Genomic DNA, 20,853 nt, shown 5'->3' with positions numbered 1-20,853 from the left:
GTGGGTCCTGGAGGTAGGACACACATAGAGAAGCCAAGGCTCAGGGAGGAGACTGCAGTAAGGAAACTCAGGCCATCATGGGCTGGTGGAGAAATGCCCATCAGGGAACTGTGGTACCCACATTTCACGATGGGGGAACCGTAATCTGCTTAATAGGCATAAGCAGCTAAGGTCAATGGGTGGGAAGCCAGGATCAAGGGATAGCTGCCTCATCATCCCTTGCTAGCTACTTCCCTGTCCTGAGGCTTGCTTCTACCTGGGGTTCAGTTTGGGCTCAACCAGGGATCTCTCACCCTCCACACAGATGCCCACCTGAGGCCTGTCTAGGTCTGCGTCCTCCCAGAATGACTCTCCCAGGCCTGCTAAGTACCGTTTGGATGACACCACGCTCCACTGACATGCTTGCTTCCCTCCGCCATCCTCATTCACCCACCAACTCCCCACCCCAAAAAAGGCAGGCCACCGCACAGGGAATCTGGAGGACCACACAGGGCTCACAGGGGAGGAAATGTGAAGAGACGGCAAAACAGAACAGGACATTCTGTGTGTTTCCAGAAGGCAATCTGCCTGGATATTAAGGCCCACCTCAGTATTGGTGAGGACACCCAGTGTCTCTTGGCCCTGAGCATGTGCACACAAACACGCACATTGTCTAAACGGCATTGACATCACTACTACCGGAGGCATCCTCAGATGCTATACAACCCCTGTAAAAATATCAATGACACAATCTTCTTAGAAAAACAATCTGGGAATCCCAAATTTGCTATGAAATGGCAGAAGATCCTGAAAACCCAGAGCAATCCAGTAAAAAGCACAAAGCTGGAGCCACCACACTACCTAACTTCATGATATACTACTACAAAACTTTTTGTACCAAAATACAATAGCACTGGCAGAAAAGCAGAGACTAGAGCTCAGGAAAAACAACAGGAGCCCAGAACTCAGTCACTGCATTTGCAGCTCACCGCCTTTACCCAAAGAAGCAAGAACGCCCAATGCAAAATCAAGTATCTTCTATAAACTAGGTTGGGGAAATCTGAATAGCCACACAAAGGATTTTACAAGTGGATTATTTATCACCAAACTCCAGTGTCAGATCTGAAACGATAAAAATAGCAGAAGAGATCACAAGGAAGAAGCTCCATGGCGTCCGTGTGTGCAATGATGGTCTCAAAGTGACTGCAAGAACACAGTAAACGCCATCAAAAACAGAGATTGGAATCATAGCAAACTAAAGTGCTTCACCACACCATAGAAAACTCAACATACAGAAGGGGCATCCTACAGGATGGGAGCAATGATTGAATAGTCACAGTACAGAAGGAACTCCCAACAACTCAATAGCATGAAAACAAATGGGCGAAGGCTGCGAAGACTCATTTGTGAAACTGAGACATACAGTTGCCCAGAAGACACACTAAAAGGTCCTCAGTATCCCCAATCCATCACGAAAATGCAAATCAAAAACACAATGAGATTTCTTCTCACTTCAGTCAGAATGCATATTATCCGAAAGTCAAACAAAAAAGAAAGAAAAGAAAATCCTAATCTCTGGTGAGGATGCAGAGAAAACGAATTCCCTGCTCACTTTTGGGGAGAATGTAAATTAGTGCTGGCATTAAAGAAGCTTTATGGCTCTTATTTAAGTATAAACAGTCTTCAGAAATCTACAAGTAGAACCACCCACTATATGATCCAGCAAATCAGAATACCCGGGCACGCCCACTAGTACACAGATCAGTATGTTGAAGTGGTGCGTGCACCCATGCAATTATTGCTGCACTCATTACGTTTTTGCTGTAGCCAAAATACGGAAGCAACCTGAGTGTCCCTCCATTGATAAATGGATTTAAAAATGCAGCAAAAACACGTATGCGCAATGGAAATATGTTGACTATGGGAATCTGCTGAATGTGTGCATGCCATTCTGTTAAGTGACATAAGCCAGGTATCAGAAAGGAAAATAGCACATGATCTCATTCTTATATGAAATCAAAAAAGCGGACTTCAGAGAAGTAAGACTCCAAAGACTGCGGTGAAGAGGGTGCACTGACGAGATGCTGGATGAAGAACTCATACTTCTAGTTATAAAGGAGGAGTAGGTTAAAAATATTTTCTTCAGCATGCTCACTATAACTAGTGGTAACATATTCTTTCTCTAAAAATATTTGAATACAGTGCATGCCATGTTTTTTCACAACAAAAATGACAACTATGTGAGGTCACACATATGTTGATTGGCTGGATGTATCCAATGCAGAATGTATATGACCTGTTGAACATCACGCCTTAAGTGGTAAATATGTATCATTTCATATGACATTTTTAAATTAAACCTACAATTTTTAAAATGCCTTAACAAAATAAATGCAAATAAAATATTGTATTATAAAGCAGTGCTTTTCTTTTCTAGCAAAGTCTTTTTCATGGCACAGGAAAGAATGCAAGCCTTTTGGTAACTTGAGAAATAAATACATTTGTGTACATGTATATATATAATATATACATGTATATACGTATATAAATGTGCATATATACGTATATACATGCATATACGTATATATGTGTGTATATATGTATTTTTATATATGTGTGTATATATATGAAAATCCCTATGAATGCTGATGATGAGTTGAAAGATAGAAATTCCAGGCACAGAGACTATAGTCCATGAATTGAAACCTTCAGTGCATGTTTCAAAACAAGACGTGAGGAGGAGGAAGAAAAAAGTAAAAAACACAAAGCCATGGCAGGTCCATGGGTTACACCTGTCATCCCAGCACTTTGGTAAGCTGAGGTGGGAGGATTGCCTGCACTCAGGAGTTCCAGATGAGCCTGGGGCAACATGGACCCACATTCAAAAAGTAAGTATTTAGTTAATTGGTACATAGCTTGGAGGGGTGGCATGCATCTGTACTGCCAGGTGTGTGAGAGTCTGAGTTGAGAGGATCACATGGGTGTGTGGTGCCTGGGCTGCAGTGGGCTGAGATCGTGGGGCTGCTGTCCAACCTAGAAGACAGAGTAAGACCCATTCTCGGAAAACAAACAAAAAACAGTCACATTAGGTAAATTAAAACTATGTAGTGTGAGGAGAATCAAAATAAACGAAACATCATCAGAGCCTATGCGATCTGATGAAGGAAACCAGCTTTCACATAATAACAGCCCCAGCTGGGGAGAACAATGAGAAAGGGCAGAGAGAACACTGTAAATAATAACACGCCAAATTCCCCAAATGAGTTAAAAGACATAAAAGTACAAAGAGTGCTTCTTTTCAATTCAATGCCCTTGAATTCAGAATTAGAAAGTAAACCCAGAGAGAGAATAGAAAGATAGACGATACAGATGGAGAGCGTGTGTTGGGGAAGTAAGGGAAGGATGAAAGGAGGGGTGTAAAGGAAGGAAAGGAAAAAAGGAAGGGAGAGAGACTGATAGATGTTCAAAGACACAGATACAAAGTCTACAATGGTTGTAGAGATAGGCACGTGCAAATTGCCGCAGGGAGTGTGGAAAAATATCGGAACCACGGAGACCTAGGTGGAGTCAGAGAAAATATACAAACTCGCACAGAGAAATAAACATACACAACCAGAAACACACACGTGGTAGTTTAAACATGAAAAGACACCAAGTCCCTGTCGGTACAAATCACAGATGTGCTTCCGAGTTACTGAGGCACAATGCAAATTTGTCAGTGCCCTTAGCATCTGTGGCCCACGTGCACGGATATTCAGTGGAAGAAGTGTTACACAGCCTTTATAATTCAGCACGATCTGTGATAATACCAGAAGAAGGGATCTCATGTGAAATCACTAGACTGAATTGCACGTAGGACTCAAGGAAGAAGCCCAGTCTGCTGCATTCACTCGGTGGGGTGGCAATATGGCTGAGCCACCAACCCATGGCACGCCCATCCATTGTAGACAGTTCCTGGTTTGCTGCCTGCCTTGGAAAAAGCTCCTCCCCTACCACCACTTTAAAACAGGCTAGCTCCAAAACCAGTCCTGGCATCCATTTACGGTCATTTTCTTATCTATTTACCTCCTAGAAAAATCATTGCAAGACCCTTTCCTCAACATTTTCCTATGCATTAAATTTGGGGAAACGCATTTTAAGACGACCTCGTTATAGGCAAGTCCCCAGACGTTTCCTAATCTGAGTTGCGCAGAGTGCACACACCAATCTGTTGCCCCATTGCCACTATACGGATACCGTACTGGACCACAGTGTCTTTGACATGCACACAGTAGGATAGAGGGCAGCTTGAGGGGGCCAAAGAGTTCCGACTGTTTTCAGAATAATTTGCTTAGAAAACGTGTTTCTCCTGTGTTTGTGGGTCAGGGGGACGGTAGTCAGGGAGGACAAGACTCCCGCTCCACAGCTTCAGCTGTCTGCATAGGAGCAGGGACAAAACCGGGCGATAGATTTTCAAAGCTCAACTGCTTTGATACCGAGCAGAAGGGGTAGAATGCATACTGAAGGCACCACAACAGATTCAGGAACTTTGACTGTCAAACCCTCTTCCCTGAAACAACATAGCTCTTCTCACAGAAGCTGTGCTGACAAGAGTCTATACGGGACAGGAATGTTAGCACTCTATTAGCGTGTGGTCAACATGGATGCTCATGTTGGAACTCTTTCATCTGGGAACAGGAAAGAAAGTTCTGCCTCCGACACTGAAATCCTCCTGCCCCATCCTTGACAGAGGCAACCCCTTGTCTTGTGCATAGACACAGGTGTTCCTGGGAAGCAGCCTCCCACTCGCGAATGAAAGCTGTATGTTTTGTCCTCCTGTGTGAGGCTTGCAACACATACTCTACAACTATATTTGCTTTACATTCTAAACCTTAGGCAAAGTATGCTGAAGAGGCCACAGAAAATTAAAGGGCCCTGGGCTCCAGAAACAATCTGCAGTGCCAATCACGAGGGAGAATATAGAGACTCACTAGACTTTGCAAGAGCACAAAATGCACTCGTAGTGTTGTTAGCTACATACGTTATGGGCTCCTCACCTAACATAGAATCTTGGAGAAAAGCTTAACCCAACTAAAGATGTAAACATCCACAAGAGTGTCCATATCCAGGGTCATCAAGTGACAAGAGAGTCCCTGGATGGATTCTCCAACAATCTTATATTCCACTAATCCACGCCCTTTCCCCTCACTTCTGTAAGTTTGTCTTTTCCCGTAGTCATCTATGCCAAAAGTGTATCCTGAATGCCTTCCCACATGCCTCTGTCACCTTTCCCACAGTCCCTCCATACACCTTACATGCCCATTTCTTCTCACGTTGATGTTTCAGAAGTCCTGAGAGGCTGATTGTCCCAGAAAAGGATTATGCATTCACCTTTGAAAGAACATGTGGATTCAACACGAAAGCGAACTTTAAGATTTCCATCATCCTGTGCTTATCTATTGTGTATGATGATACTCAAAATGAAGGATTTTGGAGGTCCCAGCAAACTGGGACCTGGAAACCCAGTAACCCCATTCCTTGAACTATCTCTGCTTCCACAGGATGAAGTCAGCCTCCAACTAAGCTGTCTTTTGCTTTTACCTCCCCCACTCTGTCCTGTAGGAAGAATCCCAACACATCCCACACCCATTCACTCTACAACTTTAGAGGCCCAGCTCCAACGCAGACTGGTAATTTCCATGAAGAGAATAAAGCACGTGGATGGATCAATTCACTTTCACACCCGAATAAAGTGGATAAACATACACACACACACACAAACACAAAGACACACTCACACACACACACAGACACAGAGTCACACATCCTTGAGAATGTTTATTTTTCATTCCATACAATCCAAATTTACCCCCTCTTCCTGATTTCTGGTGACTCGATCTCTTTTTCCTTTAGTTCCTGTGCATAAGACCATGCTGAGTACTGCCGTCCTGCATACTGTTGTAACTTTTTAGGAGTTCTGCTGTATTAGGTAAAATCTGATGCTCCATCATATTCAACTCAACAACTGGGAGTCCCCTAGAGAAACACAAACTCACGTTAAAACGCATTTTCTCTGAGCCATACCTTGAAATGTTTCAATTGTGGGGCCCGCTGAGAAAAGGATATCCCTTCCCCATTTGTGATCCCTTAAACTTCCTCCTACCACGTGTTACAAACTGTTCTGCGCAATCCCTGCCCCATTCCCAGTATTGTCTGTGAGGGGAGTCAGCTAACAAGATGCACTGTACCCTAAAAGCACACAGAAGTCTGATGGGGCAACAGCTTAAGGAAATCCATCAATCTAAACAGTCCTTTGTGGTTTGGGGCAAGGATGATCAGGACGCACATTCAGGGAGCCCAATCTTATGGGGTTGGTAGGATGACTGCCGGAGGGGTTCACAGCCATGGAATCAAGTGCCACAGACTGAACTGAATGATTTTCAGCTTTACTCCTCATTGATTCTGGAAATGGACGATTCTTCACTGGGCTTAAGACTCCACAGCTATCACCTGCTTTGCGTGAAGTCTCTAATGTGCCTTTTCAGCCCAATGCCATGAACGTCCTGGATTCTGTCACTCTCTGTCTTCCTCTCAAGGAATTTCTACATGTACCAAAGGAGCCTCAATTTCTACATTTCTGAAATGAGCACCCAGGCTCCCTGAATAGGCAGGTGCATCAACCCCCTTATACTAGGCATCAAACAGCTCCAGTCCCAACTAACGGCTCACCTGACGTCTCTGTTCCCTCTTCAGGTGGCTTCATCCTCTTGTAGTATTGCAGGGGATTGCGCCACAGCTCCTTACATAGGATCTGTCAGGGGACTCAATCGGGAAAGGCCTCATCAGGGCTCAGAAAGGTGACCCAAGCAGCTGGGAACACATGGGGTCATTTCTCATGTTTCCCAGTGAGGACTCACCTCAGCAATCTTGTTAGATCCTGCGAAGTTGTGGTCAGAGAACCAGTTGAAGAAGTTAAGGCTGCTGCTGTGGTGTCTGCGGCGATAGGCCTCCACTTCATAATACGGATACCACTCAATTGGAGTGGAATGAGAAGCCCTGTATTCTACAGAGACAGGAGTTTTTGTGGGAAGGGGGCTGGATCACGTCGGCAATGATCCACCCGCCATCTTCCTTCCACTACCCATCCTGGGAGCCACCTGTCACCTGTGATGTTCACCAGATATTCCTTGGTAATCACTTCATTCTGGAAGTAGGGGTTACTCCGAAAGAACAACATGATCTTGCAGAGATGAACAGGATGCTTCTCTTCTTCCACCTGTCAGGACAAGGTGGAGAAAGCTTAAATACGTTTTCGGGTGAGGTGCTCACTCTTGCTTACAGGAATGAATTATTTCCCTTACCCTCCCCCGCTAAACCCTCTAGCCTCAGTCTTCCTGGCCTCACCTCCAGGCTGACCATGTAGCTCAGCATGTCTTCATCTTCGTCAGTGATCAGGGCTGACATCTGGGGGTGGTTTGCAATCTGATTTAGGTCAAAGAGACTTTATACACGATGGAAGGGAAAGCGACGAGCAGCAGGGAAGAAGGCCTAAGCGCACCCAGAGGCTGGGGTAGGGGATTTCTCAGATCTGCTTCCATGTATGATCTCCTTTCACCTCCCCCTCCCCGTAAACTAAGGCCTCCTGTGTTCACAGAGGGTGTATGATTCTGAGGCTGACTGCACTGACATGGGGAGGCGCGATTTGCAGAGACTTGCTGGTGTCTGAGGAGTGGCAGAATCTGCTTAGAGCCGAAGACGCCCAGTCCCAGATCGGACTAGCAAGGGGCAGCAATCACACTCCCTTAAAAATAGCTTGCTTCACCGAAAAACCTCTTCTGGTCTGAACTCGCTTCTGCTCTTCAAAAAGATGCCCCAAACGTCTGCTGCTCGGCATCACCAAGGGTTTCTCTGCCGCTTGCAGGACAATAGTACCCACGCCTGCTGTGGCTTTCCGCAGCCACATTTGTCCGTGGCAACTCCCCTTTGTTCCCCAAAGAGTCACATCGACGCCGAGCTGCCCATCGGTCACTTACACTTCCCCGAGAGCACCTCTCCACTAGAAAGGCCGAAGAAACACTGAGAAGGATACAACATTGGCCCAGAAGCCAGGGACGCTCTGGATGACGGCGCCTCTGCGGTCTAGGTGGGGCTTGCGCCTCCGCTCCATCTTTTCCCGCTGCCGAGAAAAGGCCTTCCTGGCTTGGGCATTAACCGGCTCCAGCTCCACCTGAACGGCCAGCAGCTCCTCCAGTGCAGACTCTGGGGTCATGGGCCCAGGGCCAGGCTGTGCCCGCTGGGCCTCCTCCTGCCGCTCCACGAGGCCCTCCTCCTCCGCCACCACCTCCACCTCCGCCATTATGTCATCCAACAGCCGCACCGCCTCCTCCCCCAAAGCCGCCTGCTCACTCTCCACCCCGGCCGCCCCCTCCTGTACAGCCTCCATCCTGAAGGCGGTGCCCTCCTCGGCACTCGCACGCACCAAGGCCTGTGCTGCCCGACCCACGCCACAGGAACCCTGCCGCAGCCTCTATGGCACCCGGTAGCTCAGCGAGCCCTCAGGGCGCATGCGCCGGGCTTCCAGGCGCCCCCTAAGGGACTGCGCGCGAAGGGCCGAGGGGCCGCACCCAGGCCGACTTCCTCCCGTCGGGGCCAATCAATGGGAGGGCGGTGGGCGTCTCCCTGGGCGGCACAGCCACTGGCGGGCCTGCATCTCCAGCCCCCCACCCCCCGCCTTCCCTGCCCAAGCCTCCTCCGAGAAGCCCTTGGAGCTTGTGCCGGGTAGCTAGGCATCCAGGCACACGCGGGCTGCGTGGCCTTTGGAATTGTGGGCATGGCAGCCCTGTGCCCTGACATCCTCAGTGTGGCAAGCCATGAACATCTCTGTGTGTCACGAACACAGGAAACATCTCTCTTCGTTAGGCAGGCCAGGTAGATGGTACGGAAGTAATACTGCAGATCCAGAGAAAACTCTCTGGTTCCTGGGGCTAGGGCGGCAGGGGTGTCCTGGGGGAAGTGATCGGGGCGGGCACGTGGGAGGAAAGTCGCCTGCCTTATAAAAGATTAATTGTGAGGAGAAAGTTATGCTTCCCATTACTACAAATACACAAGTATGATTTCATCCAAAGCTGAAAGCAGTCAATATAATTTGTTTTTAATGTTTTATTTAAAATCCTTAATTTCAACAGGATTACTCAAGAAAAATAACGTTAATCGTATTAAATAATGTTGATGTATTCCCTTTAATTGTTGATTATTTCAAATGTACGTAAAATAGTAAATGGCACTGTACAATGTAGTTTCATGAAGCATTCTTTATAGTTTTCATAAAATTGACAGTCTCCATGGAATATTTTAAGACTGAGGAAGTTCCATATATCATTTTATTGTACTTCCACTTTATTACTTCTTGCATGTCATAACTGATGGATATAAAACTATGTATATTTACAAACATGAAAAACATGGATTTTTGTTTACGTTTTCTAGTGAGACAAAGTTTCCAATACTTATACCTATTTAGGAAAATTTTTACAAACCCAAAGTTCTAATCTGTCTTTTCTTTGAAGTTTCATATTTCAGTCTAGGTATGTAATGGAATTGGCTGGGATCATTCTTTGATTTCACTGTTATTTGTGAGTTTCTGATATGCTTTTAGGAATGTATAGAGTTTCAAGCTTGCTTTCTTCTTCTTCATCTACCTTTGGACCTGTATATGCGATGTCTGCAGTAATGTGCAGTGCTATCTGACATACGGTTGCTGAAAGATACAAGCATATATGCAATTCTTTGTTTCAGTGAATCTTTAGGAACAGACAAGTAACCTGAGACATAATTATGGTATGAATGTAAGCAAGCAGTTTATCATAGAGGTACAATAAGGGTGAAAATAAATGTAAAAATACATGCCTCATCCAAAACATGAGGTAGTCCAAATGAAAAATTTAAGTTGGCGTAAAGAACACTTTAAAAGTTCTGATTCTTTCTGGTGAGAGCAAGGAGCTCAGAAACCATGAGAAAGTCCTTCAGAGCTGCATGTTGGATTTGCAGGTCAGGATGGAAAGCCTGGGTCTGGGGGAGGGTGCTACGGTCCTGGTCTGGTTGAGGTCCTTCTGGGGCTCAGGTGTGTCTCAGCGGGAAAGCTGGGAAGGGGAAACGCATGCTTCACCCCGGCTAGAATGCCACCTCTGCCCACCTAGATGAAATTGCCCCTTCACAGCCCTGTTTCTCCTTCTTGGACAGGCAGGTGGAGGAACTCGGCCACCCTGAATACAAGTGGTAGGAAGAAGTTTGCCTTTCATCACAACATTTACTTCGGAAACAAAGTGATGACTAAGGAGTATTGCATTGGCATCCTCCATGAGGAGTAGAGGGGGTAGTACCTCGGAAGCTGGGCCTGGCGTGAGCCTTCCTGACTCGTCTCCCTCCAGGATACAGGGCGACTGGCTCCACTGCAGTCCAGTGGTTCCAGGGTCATGCAAGTGAAAGCCCGAGTTTCCCGCAGGTCACTGCCTGAGCTTCTTCAGCTGGTTGTCTGACTGTGACGGCCCAGGTTACGGCACGATTGCTGAGGTGGGGCAGCTATGGGGCATCAACGCAAAGGACCTTCTTCGACATTCCTTGGCATCGGAGGAATTGGCTTTGAACCAGAACCTGACCTGTCACGGCCAATTTGCCCAGTCCACCAGATCATCAGCCAGGGCCTGTGGCTCTATATTCTGCAGCACTACCCAAGGGAGTTAGGCCCTCAGGGAGGGAGCAGAGAAGAGGCTAGGGAAGCAGCCCAGGGCTGGGGGTTGAGAGGCCTGTGGGTCCTGGAGGTAGGACACACATAGAGAAGCCAAGGCTCAGGGAGGAGACTGCAGTAAGGAAACTCAGGCCATCATGGGCTGGTGGAGAAATGCCCATCAGGGAACTGTGGTACCCACATTTCACGATGGGGGAACCGTAATCTGCTTAATAGGCATAAGCAGCTAAGGTCAATGGGTGGGAAGCCAGGATCAAGGGATAGCTGCCTCATCATCCCTTGCTAGCTACTTCCCTGTCCTGAGGCTTGCTTCTACCTGGGGTTCAGTTTGGGCTCAACCAGGGATCTCTCACCCTCCACACAGATGCCCACCTGAGGCCTGTCTAGGTCTGCGTCCTCCCAGAATGACTCTCCCAGGCCTGCTAAGTACCGTTTGGATGACACCACGCTCCACTGACATGCTTGCTTCCCTCCGCCATCCTCATTCACCCACCAACTCCCCACCCCAAAAAAGGCAGGCCACCGCACAGGGAATCTGGAGGACCACACAGGGCTCACAGGGGAGGAAATGTGAAGAGACGGCAAAACAGAACAGGACATTCTGTGTGTTTCCAGAAGGCAATCTGCCTGGATATTAAGGCCCACCTCAGTATTGGTGAGGACACCCAGTGTCTCTTGGCCCTGAGCATGTGCACACAAACACGCACATTGTCTAAACGGCATTGACATCACTACTACCGGAGGCATCCTCAGATGCTATACAACCCCTGTAAAAATATCAATGACACAATCTTCTTAGAAAAACAATCTGGGAATCCCAAATTTGCTATGAAATGGCAGAAGATCCTGAAAACCCAGAGCAATCCAGTAAAAAGCACAAAGCTGGAGCCACCACACTACCTAACTTCATGATATACTACTACAAAACTTTTTGTACCAAAATACAATAGCACTGGCAGAAAAGCAGAGACTAGAGCTCAGGAAAAACAACAGGAGCCCAGAACTCAGTCACTGCATTTGCAGCTCACCGCCTTTACCCAAAGAAGCAAGAACGCCCAATGCAAAATCAAGTATCTTCTATAAACTAGGTTGGGGAAATCTGAATAGCCACACAAAGGATTTTACAAGTGGATTATTTATCACCAAACTCCAGTGTCAGATCTGAAACGATAAAAATAGCAGAAGAGATCACAAGGAAGAAGCTCCATGGCGTCCGTGTGTGCAATGATGGTCTCAAAGTGACTGCAAGAACACAGTAAACGCCATCAAAAACAGAGATTGGAATCATAGCAAACTAAAGTGCTTCACCACACCATAGAAAACTCAACATACAGAAGGGGCATCCTACAGGATGGGAGCAATGATTGAATAGTCACAGTACAGAAGGAACTCCCAACAACTCAATAGCATGAAAACAAATGGGCGAAGGCTGCGAAGACTCATTTGTGAAACTGAGACATACAGTTGCCCAGAAGACACACTAAAAGGTCCTCAGTATCCCCAATCCATCACGAAAATGCAAATCAAAAACACAATGAGATTTCTTCTCACTTCAGTCAGAATGCATATTATCCGAAAGTCAAACAAAAAAGAAAGAAAAGAAAACCCTAATCTCTGGTGAGGATGCAGAGAAAACGAATTCCCTGCTCACTTTTGGGGAGAATGTAAATTAGTGCTGGCATTAAAGAAGCTTTATGGCTCTTATTTAAGTATAAACAGTCTTCAGAAATCTACAAGTAGAACCACCCACTATATGATCCAGCAAATCAGAATACCCGGGCACGCCCACTAGTACACAGATCAGTATGTTGAAGTGGTGCGTGCACCCATGCAATTATTGCTGCACTCATTACGTTTTTGCTGTAGCCAAAATACGGAAGCAACCTGAGTGTCCCTCCATTGATAAATGGATTTAAAAATGCAGCAAAAACACGTATGCGCAATGGAAATATGTTGACTATGGGAATCTGCTGAATGTGTGCATGCCATTCTGTTAAGTGACATAAGCCAGGTATCAGAAAGGAAAATAGCACATGATCTCATTCTTATATGAAATCAAAAAAGCGGACTTCAGAGAAGTAAGACTCCAAAGACTGCGGTGAAGAGGGTGCACTGACGAGATGCTGGATGAAGAACTCATACTTCTAGTTATAAAGGAGGAGTAGGTTAAAAATATTTTCTTCAGCATGCTCACTATAACTAGTGGTAACATATTCTTTCTCTAAAAATATTTGAATACAGTGCATGCCATGTTTTTTCACAACAAAAATGACAACTATGTGAGGTCACACATATGTTGATTGGCTGGATGTATCCAATGCAGAATGTATATGACCTGTTGAACATCACGCCTTAAGTGGTAAATATGTATCATTTCATATGACATTTTTAAATTAAACCTACAATTTTTAAAATGCCTTAACAAAATAAATGCAAATAAAATATTGTATTATAAAGCAGTGCTTTTCTTTTCTAGCAAAGTCTTTTTCATGGCACAGGAAAGAATGCAAGCCTTTTGGTAACTTGAGAAATAAATACATTTGTGTACATGTATATATATAATATATACATGTATATACGTATATAAATGTGCATATATACGTATATACATGCATATACGTATATATGTGTGTATATATGTATTTTTATATATGTGTGTATATATATGAAAATCCCTATGAATGCTGATGATGAGTTGAAAGATAGAAATTCCAGGCACAGAGACTATAGTCCATGAATTGAAACCTTCAGTGCATGTTTCAAAACAAGACGTGAGGAGGAGGAAGAAAAAAGTAAAAAACACAAAGCCATGGCAGGTCCATGGGTTACACCTGTCATCCCAGCACTTTGGTAAGCTGAGGTGGGAGGATTGCCTGCACTCAGGAGTTCCAGATGAGCCTGGGGCAACATGGACCCACATTCAAAAAGTAAGTATTTAGTTAATTGGTACATAGCTTGGAGGGGTGGCATGCATCTGTACTGCCAGGTGTGTGAGAGTCTGAGTTGAGAGGATCACATGGGTGTGTGGTGCCTGGGCTGCAGTGGGCTGAGATCGTGGGGCTGCTGTCCAACCTAGAAGACAGAGTAAGACCCATTCTCGGAAAACAAACAAAAAACAGTCACATTAGGTAAATTAAAACTATGTAGTGTGAGGAGAATCAAAATAAACGAAACATCATCAGAGCCTATGCGATCTGATGAAGGAAACCAGCTTTCACATAATAACAGCCCCAGCTGGGGAGAACAATGAGAAAGGGCAGAGAGAACACTGTAAATAATAACACGCCAAATTCCCCAAATGAGTTAAAAGACATAAAAGTACAAAGAGTGCTTCTTTTCAATTCAATGCCCTTGAATTCAGAATTAGAAAGTAAACCCAGAGAGAGAATAGAAAGATAGACGATACAGATGGAGAGCGTGTGTTGGGGAAGTAAGGGAAGGATGAAAGGAGGGGTGTAAAGGAAGGAAAGGAAAAAAGGAAGGGAGAGAGACTGATAGATGTTCAAAGACACAGATACAAAGTCTACAATGGTTGTAGAGATAGGCACGTGCAAATTGCCGCAGGGAGTGTGGAAAAATATCGGAACCACGGAGACCTAGGTGGAGTCAGAGAAAATATACAAACTCGCACAGAGAAATAAACATACACAACCAGAAACACACACGTGGTAGTTTAAACATGAAAAGACACCAAGTCCCTGTCGGTACAAATCACAGATGTGCTTCCGAGTTACTGAGGCACAATGCAAATTTGTCAGTGCCCTTAGCATCTGTGGCCCACGTGCACGGATATTCAGTGGAAGAAGTGTTACACAGCCTTTATAATTCAGCACTATCTGTGATAATACCAGAAGAAGGGATCTCATGTGAAATCACTAGACTGAATTGCACGTAGGACTCAAGGAAGAAGCCCAGTCTGCTGCATTCACTCGGTGGGGTGGCAATATGGCTGAGCCACCAACCCATGGCACGCCCATCCATTGTAGACAGTTCCTGGTTTGCTGCCTGCCTTGGAAAAAGCTCCTCCCCTACCACCACTTTAAAACAGGCTAGCTCCAAAACCAGTCCTGGCATCCATTTACGGTCATTTTCTTATCTATTTACCTCCTAGAAAAATCATTGCAAGACCCTTTCCTCAACATTTTCCTATGCATTAAATTTGGGGAAACGCATTTTAAGACGACCTCGTTATAGGCAAGTCCCCAGACGTTTCCTAATCTGAGTTGCGCAGAGTGCACACACCAATCTGTTGCCCCATTGCCACTATACGGATACCGTACTGGACCACAGTGTCTTTGACATGCACACAGTAGGATAGAGGGCAGCTTGAGGGGGCCAAAGAGTTCCGACTGTTTTCAGAATAATTTGCTTAGAAAACGTGTTTCTCCTGTGTTTGTGGGTCAGGGGGACGGTAGTCAGGGAGGACAAGACTCCCGCTCCACAGCTTCAGCTGTCTGCATAGGAGCAGGGACAAAACCGGGCGATAGATTTTCAAAGCTCAACTGCTTTGATACCGAGCAGAAGGGGTAGAATGCATACTGAAGGCACCACAACAGATTCAGGAACTTTGACTGTCAAACCCTCTTCCCTGAAACAACATAGCTCTTCTCACAGAAGCTGTGCTGACAAGAGTCTATACGGGACAGGAATGTTAGCACTCTATTAGCGTGTGGTCAACATGGATGCTCATGTTGGAACTCTTTCATCTGGGAACAGGAAAGAAAGTTCTGCCTCCGACACTGAAATCCTCCTGCCCCATCCTTGACAGAGGCAACCCCTTGTCTTGTGCATAGACACAGGTGTTCCTGGGAAGCAGCCTCCCACTCGCGAATGAAAGCTGTATGTTTTGTCCTCCTGTGTGAGGCTTGCAACACATACTCTACAACTATATTTGCTTTACATTCTAAACCTTAGGCAAAGTATGCTGAAGAGGCCACAGAAAATTAAAGGGCCCTGGGCTCCAGAAACAATCTGCAGTGCCAATCACGAGGGAGAATATAGAGACTCACTAGACTTTGCAAGAGCACAAAATGCACTCGTAGTGTTGTTAGCTACATACGTTATGGGCTCCTCACCTAACATAGAATCTTGGAGAAAAGCTTAACCCAACTAAAGATGTAAACATCCACAAGAGTGTCCATATCCAGGGTCATCAAGTGACAAGAGAGTCCCTGGATGGATTCTCCAACAATCTTATATTCCACTAATCCACGCCCTTTCCCCTCACTTCTGTAAGTTTGTCTTTTCCCGTAGTCATCTATGCCAAAAGTGTATCCTGAATGCCTTCCCACATGCCTCTGTCACCTTTCCCACAGTCCCTCCATACACCTTACATGCCCATTTCTTCTCACGTTGATGTTTCAGAAGTCCTGAGAGGCTGATTGTCCCAGAAAAGGATTATGCATTCACCTTTGAAAGAACATGTGGATTCAACACGAAAGCGAACTTTAAGATTTCCATCATCCTGTGCTTATCTATTGTGTATGATGATACTCAAAATGAAGGATTTTGGAGGTCCCAGCAAACTGGGACCTGGAAACCCAGTAACCCCATTCCTTGAACTATCTCTGCTTCCACAGGATGAAGTCAGCCTCCAACTAAGCTGTCTTTTGCTTTTACCTCCCCCACTCTGTCCTGTAGGAAGAATCCCAACACATCCCACACCCATTCACTCTACAACTTTAGAGGCCCAGCTCCAACGCAGACTGGTAATTTCCATGAAGAGAATAAAGCACGTGGATGGATCAATTCACTTTCACACCCGAATAAAGTGGATAAACATACACACACACACACAAACACAAAGACACACTCACACACACACACAGACACAGAGTCACACATCCTTGAGAATGTTTATTTTTCATTCCATACAATCCAAATTTACCCCCTCTTCCTGATTTCTGGTGACTCGATCTCTTTTTCCTTTAGTTCCTGTGCATAAGACCATGCTGAGTACTGCCGTCCTGCATACTGTTGTAACTTTTTAGGAGTTCTGCTGTATTAGGTAAAATCTGATGCTCCATCATATTCAACTCAACAACTGGGAGTCCCCTAGAGAAACACAAACTCACGTTAAAACGCATTTTCTCTGAGCCATACCTTGAAATGTTTCAATTGTGGGGCCCGCTGAGAAAAGGATATCCCTTCCCCATTTGTGATCCCTTAAACTTCCTCCTACCACGTGTTACAAACTGTTCTGCGCAATCCCTGCCCCATTCCCAGTATTGTCTGTGAGGGGAGTCAGCTAACAAGATGCACTGTACCCTAAAAGCACACAGAAGTCTGATGGGGCAACAGCTTAAGGAAATCCATCAATCTAAACAGTCCTTTGTGGTTTGGGGCAAGGATGATCAGGACGCACATTCAGGGAGCCCAATCTTATGGGGTTGGTAGGATGACTGCCGGAGGGGTTCACAGCCATGGAATCAAGTGCCACAGACTGAACTGAATGATTTTCAGCTTTACTCCTCATTGATTCTGGAAATGGACGATTCTTCACTGGGCTTAAGACTCCACAGCTATCACCTGCTTTGCGTGAAGTCTCTAATGTGCCTTTTCAGCCCAATGCCATGAACGTCCTGGATTCTGTCACTCTCTGTCTTCCTCTCAAGGAATTTCTACATGTACCAAAGGAGCCTCAATTTCTACATTTCTGAAATGAGCACCCAGGCTCCCTGAATAGGCAGGTGCATCAACCCCCTTATACTAGGCATCAAACAGCTCCAGTCCCAACTAACGGCTCACCTGACGTCTCTGTTCCCTCTTCAGGTGGCTTCATCCTCTTGTAGTATTGCAGGGGATTGCGCCACAGCTCCTTACATAGGATCTGTCAGGGGACTCAATCGGGAAAGGCCTCATCAGGGCTCAGAAAGGTGACCCAAGCAGCTGGGAACACACGGGGTCATTTCTCATGTTTCCCAGTGAGGACTCACCTCAGCAATCTTGTTAGATCCTGCGAAGTTGTGGTCAGAGAACCAGTTGAAGAAGTTAAGGCTGCTGCTGTGGTGTCTGCGGCGATAGGCCTCCACTTCATAATACGGATACCACTCAATTGGAGTGGAATGAGAAGCCCTGTATTCTACAGAGACAGGAGTTTTTGTGGGAAGGGGGCTGGATCACGTCGGCAATGATCCACCCGCCATCTTCCTTCCACTACCCATCCTGGGAGCCACCTGTCACCTGTGATGTTCACCAGATATTCCTTGGTAATCACTTCATTCTGGAAGTAGGGGTTACTCCGAAAGAACAACATGATCTTGCAGAGATGAACAGGATGCTTCTCTTCTTCCACCTGTCAGGACAAGGTGGAGAAAGCTTAAATACGTTTTCGGGTGAGGTGCTCACTCTTGCTTACAGGAATGAATTATTTCCCTTACCCTCCCCCGCTAAACCCTCTAGCCTCAGTCTTCCTGGCCTCACCTCCAGGCTGACCATGTAGCTCAGCATGTCTTCATCTTCATCAGTGATCAGGGCTGACATCTGGGGGTGGTTTGCAATCTGATTTAGGTCAAAGAGACTTTATACACGATGGAAGGGAAAGCGACGAGCAGCAGGGAAGAAGGCCTAAGCGCACCCAGAGGCTGGGGTAGGGGATTTCTCAGATCTGCTTCCATGTATGATCTCCTTTCACCTCCCCCTCCCCGTAAACTAAGGCCTCCTGTGTTCACAGAGGGTGTATGATTCTGAGGCTGACTGCACTGACATGGGGAGGCGCGATTTGCAGAGACTTGCTGGTGTCTGAGGAGTGGCAGAATCTGCTTAGAGCCGAAGACGCCCAGTCCCAGATCGGACTAGCAAGGGGCAGCAATCACACTCCCTTAAAAATAGCTTGCTTCACCGAAAAACCTCTTCTGGTCTGAACTCGCTTCTGCTCTTCAAAAAGATGCCCCAAACGTCTGCTGCTCGGCATCACCAAGGGTTTCTCTGCCGCTTGCAGGACAATAGTACCCACGCCTGCTGTGGCTTTCCGCAGCCACATTTGTCCGTGGCAACTCCCCTTTGTTCCCCAAAGAGTCACATCGACGCCGAGCTGCCCATCGGTCACTTACACTTCCCCGAGAGCACCTCTCCACTAGAAAGGCCGAAGAAACACTGAGAAGGATACAACATTGGCCCAGAAGCCAGGGACGCTCTGGATGACGGCGCCTCTGCGGTCTAGGTGGGGCTTGCGCCTCCGCTCCATCTTTTCCCGCTGCCGAGAAAAGGCCTTCCTGGCTTGGGCATTAACCGGCTCCAGCTCCACCTGAACGGCCAGCAGCTCCTCCAGTGCAGACTCTGGGGTCATGGGCCCAGGGCCAGGCTGTGCCCGCTGGGCCTCCTCCTGCCGCTCCACGAGGCCCTCCTCCTCCGCCACCACCTCCACCTCCGCCATTATGTCATCCAACAGCAGCACCGCCTCCTCCCCCAAAGCCGCCTGCTCACTCTCCACCCCGGCCGCCCCCTCCTGTACAGCCTCCATCCTGAAGGCGGTGCCCTCCTCGGCACTCGCACGCACCAAGGCCTGTGCTGCCCGACCCACGCCACAGGAACCCTGCCGCAGCCTCTATGGCACCCGGTAGCTCAGCGAGCCCTCAGGGCGCATGCGCCGGGCTTCCAGGCGCCCCCTAAGGGACTGCGCGCGAAGGGCCGAGGGGCCGCACCCAGGCCGACTTCCTCCCGTCGGGGCCAATCAATGGGAGGGCGGTGGGCGTCTCCCTGGGCGGCACAGCCACTGGCGGGCCTGCATCTCCAGCCCCCCACCCCCCGCCTTCCCTGCCCAAGCCTCCTCCGAGAAGCCCTTGGAGCTTGTGCCGGGTAGCTAGGCATCCAGGCACACGCGGGCTGCGTGGCCTTTGGAATTGTGGGCATGGCAGCCCTGTGCCCTGACATCCTCAGTGTGGCAAGCCATGAACATCTCTGTGTGTCACGAACACAGGAAACATCTCTCTTCGTTAGGCAGGCCAGGTAGATGGTACGGAAGTAATACTGCAGATCCAGAGAAAACTCTCTGGTTCCTGGGGCTAGGGCGGCAGGGGTGTCCTGGGGGAAGTGATCGGGGCGGGCACGTGGGAGGAAAGTCGCCTGCCTTATAAAAGATTAATTGTGAGGAGAAAGTTATGCTTCCCATTACTACAAATACACAAGTATGATTTCATCCAAAGCTGAAAGCAGTCAATATAATTTGTTTTTAATGTTTTATTTAAAATCCTTAATTTCAACAGGATTACTCAAGAAAAATAACGTTAATCGTATTAAATAATGTTGATGTATTCCCTTTAATTGTTGATTATTTCAAATGTACGTAAAATAGTAAATGGCACTGTACAATGTAGTTTCATGAAGCATTCTTTATAGTTTTCATAAAATTGACAGTCTCCATGGAATATTTTAAGACTGAGGAAGTTCCATATATCATTTTATTGTACTTCCACTTTATTACTTCTTGCATGTCATAACTGATGGATATAAAACTATGTATATTTACAAACATGAAAAACATGGATTTTTGTTTACGTTTTCTAGTGAGACAAAGTTTCCAATACTTATACCTATTTAGGAAAATTTTTACAAACCCAAAGTTCTAATCTGTCTTTTCTTTGAAGTTTCATATTTCAGTCTAGGTATGTAATGGAATTGGCTGGGATCATTCTTTGATTTCACTGTTATTTGTGAGTTTCTGATATGCTTTTAGGAATGTATAGAGTTTCAAGCTTGCTTTCTTCTTCTTCATCTACCTTTGGACCTGTATATGCGATGTCTGCAGTAATGTGCAGTGCTATCTGACATACGGTTGCTGAAAGATACAAGCATATATGCAATTCTTTGTTTCAGTGAATCTTTAGGAACAGACAAGTAACCTGAGACATAATTATGGTATGAATGTAAGCAAGCAGTTTATCATAGAGGTACAATAAGGGTGAAAATAAATGTAAAAATACATGCCTCATCCAAAACATGAGGTAGTCCAAATGAAAAATTTAAGTTGGCGTAAAGAACACTTTAAAAGTTCTGATTCTTTCTGGTGAGAGCAAGGAGCTCAGAAACCATGAGAAAGTCCTTCAGAGCTGCATGTTGGATTTGCAGGTCAGGATGGAAAGCCTGGGTCTGGGGGAGGGTGCTACGGTCCTGGTCTGGTTGAGGTCCTTCTGGGGCTCAGGTGTGTCTCAGCG

The 20,853-nt window shown here is 46.4% G+C and overlaps 2 protein-coding genes across 3 annotated transcripts; both read right to left on the bottom strand.

Annotated features, from left to right (window-relative positions):
* Positions 1–5,783: 5,783 nt before the first annotated feature.
* Positions 5,784–8,560, bottom strand: LOC129138957 (testis-specific Y-encoded protein 3-like). Of its 2 annotated transcripts, XM_054677327.2 has the most exons (6): positions 8,048–8,560; positions 7,363–7,440; positions 7,123–7,234; positions 6,876–7,021; positions 6,688–6,769; positions 5,784–5,994 (listed from the first exon to the last, which is right to left on the bottom strand). In XM_054677327.2, the coding sequence occupies exons 1-6, from the start codon at positions 8,399–8,401 to the stop codon at positions 5,972–5,974; spliced, it is 795 nt and encodes a 264-aa protein (XP_054533302.1). In that variant the 5' UTR covers positions 8,402–8,560; the 3' UTR covers positions 5,784–5,971. The 2 variants fall into 2 exon arrangements, with proteins under 2 accessions (XP_054533302.1, XP_054533301.1); XM_054677326.2 differs by lacking the exon at positions 5,784–5,994 and having other exon boundaries at positions 6,572–6,769; positions 8,048–8,486.
* A 7,986-nt stretch (positions 8,561–16,546) lies between these two features.
* Positions 16,547–19,286, bottom strand: LOC112207444 (testis-specific Y-encoded protein 3). The gene is given in 6 exon segments (XM_054677208.2): positions 16,547–16,756; positions 17,450–17,531; positions 17,638–17,783; positions 17,885–17,996; positions 18,125–18,202; positions 18,810–19,286. Coding segments are annotated over 6 exon segments (918 nt in total). The 3' UTR covers positions 16,547–16,733.
* Between the last annotated feature and the right edge of the window lie 1,567 nt (positions 19,287–20,853).

The sequence above is a fragment of the Pan troglodytes genome, chromosome Y, assembly GCF_028858775.2.
Source record: "Pan troglodytes isolate AG18354 chromosome Y, NHGRI_mPanTro3-v2.0_pri, whole genome shotgun sequence".
NCBI lineage: Eukaryota > Metazoa > Chordata > Mammalia > Primates > Hominidae > Pan > Pan troglodytes.
Note: the sequence above shows the minus strand (reverse complement) of the source record. Positions and strands in the feature narration are given on the sequence as shown.

Coding starts and splice junctions, on each gene's coding strand:
- LOC129138957 (XM_054677326.2), bottom strand. CDS start 8,401: ATGGAGGCTGTACAGGAGGGGGCGGCCGGGGTGGAGAGTGAGCAGGCG. Junction 7,441..8,047: donor CTGGCTTCTGGGCCAATGTT/GTATCCTTCTCA, acceptor GACCTAAATCAG/ATTGCAAACCACCCCCAGAT. Junction 6,770..6,875: donor GATCTAACAAGATTGCTGAG/GTGAGTCCTCAC, acceptor GTCCCCTGACAG/ATCCTATGTAAGGAGCTGTG.